Genomic DNA, 10,026 nt, shown 5'->3' with positions numbered 1-10,026 from the left:
TCAAGCACCTCATTCAGCCTCAGTAACCTTGGAAAACTAGTGATTCTGATATCAGAGTCCCCTTGTGAAGAATACATGAAAGAACACATGAAATGTAGCAAATAGAAAGCCTTGTCTACAGCTGGCACTCAAAGTTCTCTCGGTTTGCAGAATGAAGGAACACAATGTAATACAGCCAACACAGAACCTGGTGTTTAGAGTTCCCTGTGTTTAGATACAAGTACCTAGGCCTCAGGCCTCTTGACTCTAGTTGGCCTCCTCTGCAGGGGTGGTTCTGTTGGGAATAGTTTCCTGGGTGTTAGACTGGTAGCAAACTTTAAGAGCAGTGATTGCAGGAAGTTTAGTCTCCTCTGGCTCTCAAGAATTTCTTCTCTATGCCATTGGGGAAGGGACTTCCAGTAAGGGCTCCATCTTGTTTGTGTGGCCCTGGCAAAGTGGTTTGGGATCAGCTCTCATCTTCCTCAGCAGCCCTTGATCTTCTCCAAACCTCCAGCTGTAGACTGCACAGATTCTCTTCAAAAGCAGCTTGTGAAGACATTGGTGACATGTCACTGCCTTCAGACCACACCATGGGTAAGTTGGTCAGCAATAGGCCTTGGCCTTAGATTCCCACAGGACTGGGGGGGTTCTGGGTCCCCTCCTGTAACCCAACCCAAATACAGGACACCCAACCAACTCCCCTTTAGAAGAGGGGTGGCAGGGCCCAGGTGGACTATTTTCCACCCTCTTGAGGAAAGGAGCCAAGTGGCCCCTTACACACCCAATCTGATTCCATATGGTAAACATCCCCTCCCATGGAAGGGGTCATGGCTGAGGTGAAAATTTTTCCCTGGTTGAGGGGAAAGACCCGAATCATGTAGTCCTCAGATCCAGGGTTTAGAGAGTGGGAAGGGGCACCAAGTTTTGTTGGGGGTATTGGTATGCATTAACATTCTTTGGATTTATATTAGAGGTGGGTGGTGGGGCAGAAAATGCACTATTACCCTTGAATCTTACATCAGCTATTCAGGGTAGATTGTATTACCCCTTAGCAGTTTATTGAGGCTTACTTTATGTCCCAACATATGATCTATTCTGAAATATTCCCTGTGTACTTATGTGCATTGTTCTATGTCAATGAACTAAGTTTGTTAATTTACTTAATTCACATTTTTAAATCTTCTCCATCTAACTCAATGTTTGTTTACCATTTTATGTGTCACTCAGTGAGGTGTGTGAAAATTGCCCAATGTGACCATGGATTTGTCCATTTCTCCATTTACTTCTATCAGCTTTTGCTTTGCATATGTTGCTTCTAAGACATGCGTACAAATTTAAAAAAAATTTAAACTGTCTTCATTTTGCATTGAACCTTTTATCATAATGAAACCTCCCTCTTTTCTCCAGTAATGTTTTTCCTTTAATTTATACTATTTCTTCTACCAATATGGTTAAACAAGCTTTTAGTAGGTTAGAGTACTAATGGTATACATTTTGTCATTTTTTAATTTCAAAATTTTTGGATAATTAAATTTTGCAGGAGCACTTGATGGAATGTTTTTTTTTAATCCATTTTGATAATATTTGTCTTTCTATTTGGAATATTTAGTCTGAAACCGTTGTTGTAAATATAGACATAAATTGGTTTATATATACCGTAGTACTGTACTCTTATTGTTGCCTACTCTAAGTCACTTTTCTCTCCTTTTCTTGAAATGATTAACATACGTAACTATTAAATTGTTCCCTCATTTGGCTAGATAGTTAAACATTCTTTTGTCATTCTTGTAGTGTTTACACTTAAGATTACAATGTACATTTTTTACTTTACACAGTCTAATGTAAATTAGTTCTTTAAAGCTCCTCATACAATGAAGGGACCTTGGAACACTTTTATTCCGTTTTACTGCCTCTCAATTTATTGTCATGCATTTTCAATTATATATATATTTAAACCCACAGGAGACATTATTATCATTGTGCTATATAGTCAATACTCATTTAGATTTTCCTAATCACACATGTCATCATCTGTTCTTTCCTGCATCTATGCACCTCCATTGGGGATCATATTTCTCGTGCCTTAAGAAGAACCTTTAATATTTCTTTTATTTAAGTCTTCTGGTCGCAAACATTCCCAGTTTTTGCTACATTAATATAATTATTAAGTGTATATCATTTTTTAAGGAATCTTTTTCCTTAAACCATACTTTTTCTCCTATTAATATTGTTATACTGGCTTGATATCTTGTTACTTTTGGAAATTTCTCAACCAAGATCCCTTCAAAAGCCGCTTCTATACTGTTCTTTCTTCTTTCTGGGACTCAAATTAAACATGGGTTAGATAGGTTCACTACATCTCCTTTAATTCTATCCCCCTCTCTTTTGGTATTCTCCACGTTATGTCTCTCCAGGCTTCATTCTGGATGTTTTCATGAGACTTCTCTTTCATTTCTCTAATTGTTCTCTCAGGTGGAAACTTGCCTTTGACCCTTGTAAATAACACCAAACTTTCAGAGTAGATTTTATTATCCCTTTAGAGCAGAGGAGAGAAGTGAAAGTTAGAGATGATAAAAACTTGTCCCAGGTCACTAGGCTTGAAAAGGACAGAGCAGGGACTGACATTAAAGATTAAACCCAACACCCAAACCCTCTCCTCTGTGATTATTTTCTTCTTGGCTGCAAATGCTCCCTCCTCTCATCTCCCAGGAAGTGGAACCACTGTGAAGTCTCTGAATGATTTTAGCTCTGTGATGTATTTCATTTGAGATTATAAAAGTCAGTGATATTTCTTCATTACCTATGATATTTCCCTCAGGACTTTTCCTGGTACTGGGAGCATTGATGTTTTGTTCTCAATTTCAGGGCACAACACCCAAGATAACACCTTGCAAAGAAGACCAAGAGGCAGGACTATGTATCGAAGGAGATATAACTATGTGTCTGAACACGTCCATTCTGGCATTCATTTTTCATCCCACCAACAGCAAGATGGAGATACAGCAACAAGTGGCATTCACATGGGCACCGGAATAAGATAGTAAGTGATCAGTCAACGTAGCTGAAATATACTAGCCAGTGGAATTCATAACTCTGTAGTTAAAAATGTCAACCTGGAAGAGTGAAAAATGATAGGATCGGGTTAATGGTTGAGCAAACTTTATTTCAGCCCTGGCATCGGTGGGACAAACACATACAGGAGACTTTCTAAGCATATATGGACTACTTATTTTGCTCCACTTCCCCACAGCGCTCCCTATACAATTCCATGCTATCATCAGAGAGACAATTTTAAGAAACGTGACCAAACCCATGCTAACATGGAGAAAGAGCAAAAGCCTCCAGAGAGAATGGAGGAGAAGCAGGATGAGACCTCGGGGAGCTGGTTCAAGGTCATTGTGAGTGTCCGGGAAAAAGGGACCTAATATGTAGAAGGTGAACAGAAGGAGTTGAGGTGAACTCATGTAGATGCTAGGTAGTTTTCTGGGGCAGAGGAGTTGGTAATCTGTCTTTTTATTACTAGGAGTTAAAGTCCTAGGTCATCTAAGGGCAGACTCAAAGAAGCAATATAAAGGGAACAGACTGACTGCAGGCAGAATGGGAGAGGTTGTCCAAAAGCAAAGGAGGAAACTGCTGCTAAGGAGATGGAGAAGCTCCACCCTGGATGGCTCAGTTTGGCCCAAGCTGAGTATGGGAAGAGGTTGAGACTCTGCAGTCTCTGTCAGAGGAGCAGGCCAGGTCTGCCGTAGGTTGGATCTCTTGGAACTTTATAAAAGGAAGTACACGTTAAATATCTTCAGTTGATTATTTGAGGAAAACTATTTGAATGGGAAGAAAGGGTATTTAGGAAATCCATGTCTGGTACAAAAGTTAGCAATAATGCATATTATCCTATCTCAAAAAGATTATTTTAAAGCCTGACAAAAGCATTTGAAAGAAATACATGGTTGGGTTTTATCTTAACTTTAGATTCCATTATGTCAATCTCCTCTCCCGTCTTTTCTCTGGCTCCTAGGTTCCATTTGGCATAAGATATGATGAGAAGTGGTTGCTGAATTTGATTCAGAAGCAGTGCAGTGTCCCCTTCACTCCAGTCGAAGTAAGAGAGGGCAGTGAAGTGGATGAGAGGAAACAGGACAGATGAGCAGTGGCTCTGGTCTCATATTCTGTTTCTCTTGCCACTCTCCCTATAGTTTCACTACGAGAAAATGCAGGCCCAGTTCTTTGTTGAGGATGCCAGCATTGCCTTCGCGTTGAAGACTGTCAATGGCAAGATTTGGGATGAGGATAATGAGAAGGTGTGTGTCAAGGTTATGACCAAGTCTAGCTATGGGCGAGAGGGCAGGACAGGGGCAAGGTCTTGCTTGATCCCTAGGATCAGATTTCCTGGTTCTCACGCAGCCCCTTTTACAGATATCTGTCGTTATCAACCCTTCTGATGCACCACATTCTGTGCAGAAGGAGCTGAAGTCAGAAAAGGCAGAGCTAATAAAGGTAATGCAGACTCAAGACAAGTTGTGCATCCACATCCAGACCCACCTCTTCTTCCCCCACCTATTGCCCCTCTTCACCACCTCAGACTCAGAGCCACTGAACCCCATGTCTAACTCTGCAGCTGACCATGAACAAGCAATGTGGTGTCTCCCTGGATTCTCTTGACATCCAAAGACTCTGCTTTGACCCTGGTATGGCTATAGCAGTGATTCTAAGGCAGGTGAGGGCAGAGGGTCTGTCTGGGGAGGCGACTTAGGGATGGTAAGTTGGGGAGGTGTTGGTGCTGCAGCTTTACCAGCCGGGCCCCTTTCATTGTTCTGATTTCCTCCTCTTGGCTTTCTTGTGATTGGATGACCTGTGATACTGAAACAGCACCGAATCCTAGAATCTGCATGGCTGCCTCCCTGCAGATCGATGAAGGGAACATGCGCAAGGTGAGGATGTGGGCCCAGTACTGGGATTGATGGTGAGGGTGGAGAGATTAGGTAGAAGAGGCAGATTGTTCCCAGATAATTCCTGTTGGGGACCTCTAACTCTCTCGTCATTGTAGCATTTGTTCTTTAACCAGAGCAACCAGAAACCCTACCAGCTGGATGACCTGTCCAACACTATGCAGAATGCCTCCAACATCGAGGACTTGAACCTCTCCAACAATGGGGTAAACTTTGCTGCATAGATCCTTTTTTGAAAGGAAGGTGGGAGGTCTCATGGAGTGGTGGCAGGGAAGTGGATTCATTAGAAAAGAAAGGGACGTGGGGTGCAGATCATCCTGGCTCTCTTTCTCTGATCCACGTGGCTGTTTCCCATAATTATAGGTGAAGTCTGTAGGGCAGTTGGCCAAGGGCAAAGGGCTGTGGCCAGAAGAGATGAGTGCAAACAGTCTATGCACCGCCATCCCAGATAAGTCAACCAACATAAGGTCAGTTGTACCCTCTGTCACCCCTGGCGAGCCTGAGCTACCCCTGATGGTGCCTGTTGGTAGGAGGCAGCAACCCTGAACCTCTGGGATGACCGCAGGCCCTATGCTGTCTTCCCTGTGTCCCTCATCTGTGCTTAGAGGACTCCTTTCCTTCTTCTGACCTGCCTACCTGTTCTGCTGGTTTGGAGTCGGTTTCCCTCCTCTGTGCACCCTGTTTTCTCTAGCATGCCCTCTCAAGAGTGTGCTCCAGAAAGCAGGACACCCCCTCCTCACCAAGACCAGGGTTGAATGCTGGTGACCTGGAATGAGAATTGTTCTCCAGCCCAGGGTCTCATGCTGAGACAGGCCTTCTATTCTGCACTGAGATGGGGCTTACCTCCCCTGCCCTGAGAGGGGTCTTCTTTTCCTTGGTCTAAAAAGGTCTCCCCTCTAATCCCAGGCTGATGTGGGGACTTTCCTGCCTCATGCTGAGGGCTGAGGCCCTGGGTAGGTGCCACTATGACATCTGTTCTTCTGGCCCGATGCCATGATTTGGGCCCTCATCGAGAAATATCAGGTTTCCCTGAGTCAGGGGTCAGAAATGGGCCTCCCCAAGTGACCACAGGGCCTTCCAGGGTAACAGTGGAAGGTAGATGACAAAAGTGGTTGAGGAGACAGAAGGACAGACCTCTTGGAGGCACTGCCCCTCCCTCCCTCCACACATCACATCACCCTGCCTGGTCCTTCAGAGGAGCCCTGGGTAGCCTCACAGTTATGGTTCGTCAGGTGCGGGACCAACTAAGACAAGCACAGGTGCACAGGGGCCATGAGAAGGGAAGGCGGTGATCATAGGAGGAGGCCACAGACCCTCAACTCCATGCTGAGCTGGGGCCTGACCATTTAGTCCTTCTGGGGACAGTCTCTAGACCCTGTGGCTGCTTCGTTTCCTTTGCTCAGGTCAGACTGAGTTCACACAGGTGACAAAGTTTCAACAAGCATCCAATGGGCCCCTAGCCAAACACATGCAAGCTTTGCACTTCTACCCGGGGTCCCAGGGCCAGCCAGGGGAAGGTGAAGGAAAGGCACCCAACCCCAAATGCTTCTCTTTATGCCACTGGAGAAAGGAGTCAGGTCAGGCTAGGTGGGAGCTACCCGGGGAGAAGAAGAGGGAGGAGGAAGGGAGGGAAGGAAGGAGGAAGAGTGAGCGCTCTTCCTATGGGTCAGTCCATGGGGAAGGTGTCCAGGTCCCTGGAATGCTGGGACACTGGTATAAGTGGCTTTGTGTCTGGTGTAGGTGTGCTTGCTCCCGTGAGGCAGGGCTGCTCTGCGGGTTCACTTACTTTTTCTGTTTTGTTGATTTTGGCAGCTCCATCCTGGAATTGTTCCCCAAGTTATTGTGCCTGGTAAGTGTATTCCGTGATCATTGACTCCTCTAAGTGGCACTGACACTGCCCACAACCTACCCTGAACCCCCTTAGGACTGGCCCAAGTTACATTTTTGGATCTCACCCTTAGTTCTCATTGGTGGATAGACCCATGTGGGCACCTGACAAAGGATGTGAACCTTCTTCACAGGAATTCTCCTTAGGCTGCAGGGACCCCATGATGATGATCCAAATATAGTCCTGCCCATTGACATTTCCAGGGCTCTTTCACATCCAATTTCTGACCCTCACCCTGTCCTGGGCCTTTTCCTGACTATCCAAGACCACGTCCCTGGTCTTCACTGCTGACTTCCTCTCCCTTCCCCAGGATGGCCAGGAGCCACTCCCACCTACTAACTTTGGTATTGAAGCTCACAAGAAGTTACCAACCTGCAAGGTGAGGAGTGGAGATCCAGGAGGTTTCAGGTGGTGCATGAGGACAGAGTATCAGCCATAGTCCTGAGGACTGTTTTGATTCCAGGGAAGCTCCTTTGGATCTGATGTGCTGAAGAGTCTAGTCCTGCAATTCCTGCACCAGTAAGCACTCCTGGGAATCTGAGGAAGGGGAGGGCTAGGACTGTGAGGTCACCCAGGCTCAGGAGTGCTGACTGGGTCTATCGCATCTCATTTGGGGCCCAGTTCACACAGACAACCTGTCCCTTTTGCTCCCCCACAGGTATTACTTGATCTATGATTCTGGAGTCCGACAGGATCTCCTTGGTGCTTATCACGACGAGGCCTGCTTCTCCCTGACCATTCCCTTCAACCCCGAGGATCCAGCCTCGTGAGTATCACAGCTCAGGCCCTGCTCTTGGGCCGCCTGGTTCCCCAGTGTATACTGGCCAGCTTCAGGAAACACCCACACTGGCCAGACCACCACCTCCTGTTCCTCTTTTCTCCTAGAAGCAACTTGTTTGAGTACTTCAAGGATAACAGGAATATGAAGAACCTCAAGGACCCCTGTGCGTGTGTGATGGGTTAGATTGGGCAGGGAAAGCAGGCATGAAGGGGTCAGTCATAGAGCCGAGGGTGTGGCAACCATGACTTTCACTGTCCTCCCCACAGACCTGCGGGTTCAGCTGCTGAAGCATACAAAACGTGACATTGTGTGCTCCCTCTGTGTGTTGCCCAAAACTCAGCATGACCTCCTCTCCTTCGTGGTGGACATGTGGTTCCAGACGGTGAGCACCTCCTTCCTCTCTGGGGCAGGCCCAGAAAGCTGTAGGTGGGTAGGAGGCGTAGGTGGTGACTGAGCACCTGGGCCCTTCCCTTTCAGGAAAGGATGCTCTGCTTCTCTGTCAATGGGGTGTTCAAGGAAGGTGAGTGTGTGTCGACTCCCCTCCCCAGATGTCCCACTGCTGCCTCCGCCCGGCTGGGCTCCCTCTCTGAACTCTCCCAAATCCCTAATCCCTGCCCTTTCCTTCCTGTTCCCTCTGTGTTCTCCTGAATCCCTTCTGCCCCCAAACCATCCTGGTATGACCTGCATCCATGCCCACACAGCTTGGGCGTTATGGGCACACACTGTGGCCTTTGATGGCTGTCTGCCTAGATGCTTACTCTGAGAACTTGGGCCCATTACCTAACCTCTCATGTTCCTCATTTGCCTCATGGACTTAATAAATCCCACCTCTGGGTAGCTGCAAAAAATGAAACCTATGAACTTGTGAAGGGGTTGTCCCAGGGCCCAGCACGGGGTAACATCCCTGTCAGTGAGAGCAGATGGCCCCTATTGTTGCCCTCCCCATCCCCCATACCCTGATTCCCAGTGAACAGTTGTTCTCTTTGGCATGAGAATCAAGCCAGACCATCACAGGGGAAGGCAGTGTGAGCATGTGATGCCTGTGCGACTCTAGGGGGCTGATGTTTGTTGTTGTTGAAGGGGAAGAAAAGTGTCAGGGTTCTGTGCGTGCCTTCACCCGGACCTTCATCGCTACCCCTGACAGCAGTTCCGGGTGAGTCCTGCACTGTGGGTGGGAACACCCAGCCCAGCCTGGGGCCAGGGGTGTGGGAACATGCATGTCCTTGGGGTTTTCTCAACTTTGTGGAAGCCAACAGGTAGATCCAAGCAGCAGTCCAGCATAGGGGTTGAGAGCGTGGGCTCTGGGGTTAGAGCACTGGGTTCTATTGCTGACCCCTCACTCAGTAGGTTGTGATCTTGATCAAGTCATGTGACTTCCCTGTGATTCAGTGTCTTTCTTGAAATTGGGATTAGACTGTCCACTCCCTTGGGCTTTTGTAAAGGAAAAATGCAAGTGTGAAATCTTCCCTGGGTTGCAGGTAAACTAGAAATCTAGTGAAGCTAGTAGACAATCTCTCCAAGGTTAAGCTCTGTGGTAGGGACAGAGCTAGCAGCCTAGAAATCTGGGTGGCAGCCACAGTTGGAGTACGGAAGTAATGTGGTTGCCGAGTGGCAGTGGGAGTAGCATCATTGGTAGTGGTGTGGGGTTGTCCTTTCGTCAGTTGTCTGAGGGCCCATTTATTTCCCAGTCTATGCATCGTGAATGAGGAGCTGTTTGTGAGGGATGCCATCCCTGATGAAATTCAGAGTCTTCATCTTCCATCTGACTTTGCATACCGTCCTTCAGCTCCCTACCCTCCCTGTCACAGGAGCAGCAGGAAATGCTGGAGGCTTTCTCCACCCCATCTGGGATGAGCCTCCAGTGTTCTCAGAAGTGAGTGCTGGGTTTGCAGGGGTAGGGGATAGGAAGAAGCTAGGAGGAGCTGACGAATGAATAATAGGAACTTGCAGGTAATTTTTTGCTTGTGTATTTCACTCATTATCACCCTGAACATTTCACTCTCAGTACATATTAAACAACCTAGTTGTTTTGAACAGGTGTGTATTCCTTTATGTATTTTATGGACCTTGTTCCTTTATTGATATATTTGGGTTTCAGGACTTTTTCTCATGCCACCCTGTGTGACAGGGCTCATTCCACTGCACATGTCATAGTAAACATGGAGGGAAAGAATCATACCACTCAACCACTTAATCATACCACCCTAAAATATACCACTCAAAGATAGGCCCTGAATGTTTTCATTTGCATTATATCTTTTCAGAAGATTGCTTATGCAGATGTTTGTATATTTATACATGTATGCATACATTTGTATATTTATCTACAAACAATGAGGTCTCATCTTACCAGAGAGAGAGAGACAGAGAGACAAAAAAAAAAAACAAAGAAAAAAAAAAACAGCAAATGAGAGAGAGAGAGAGAGAGACAG

The 10,026-nt window shown here is 46.5% G+C and overlaps 1 protein-coding gene across 1 annotated transcript; it reads left to right on the top strand.

Moving 5' to 3' along the window:
• The first annotated feature begins 545 nt into the window (after positions 1 to 545).
• NXF3 (nuclear RNA export factor 3) lies at positions 546 to 9,471 on the top strand. Its single transcript, XM_074323307.1, is given in 18 exon segments — positions 546 to 573; positions 2,845 to 3,019; positions 3,230 to 3,377; positions 3,995 to 4,078; positions 4,173 to 4,277; positions 4,393 to 4,473; positions 5,051 to 5,131; positions 5,289 to 5,392; positions 6,738 to 6,774; positions 7,124 to 7,192; positions 7,277 to 7,332; positions 7,472 to 7,579; positions 7,699 to 7,757; positions 7,861 to 7,976; positions 8,072 to 8,114; positions 8,675 to 8,747; positions 9,283 to 9,334; positions 9,337 to 9,471. Coding segments are annotated over 18 exon segments (1,554 nt in total).
• Positions 9,472 to 10,026: the final 555 nt, after the last annotated feature.

The sequence above is a fragment of the Rhinolophus sinicus genome, chromosome X (genome assembly GCF_036562045.2).
Source record: "Rhinolophus sinicus isolate RSC01 chromosome X, ASM3656204v1, whole genome shotgun sequence".
In the NCBI taxonomy this organism is placed as follows: domain Eukaryota; kingdom Metazoa; phylum Chordata; class Mammalia; order Chiroptera; family Rhinolophidae; genus Rhinolophus; species Rhinolophus sinicus.
The sequence above is the reverse complement of the archived record's forward strand: the minus strand, read 5'-3'. Positions and strand labels throughout refer to the sequence as shown.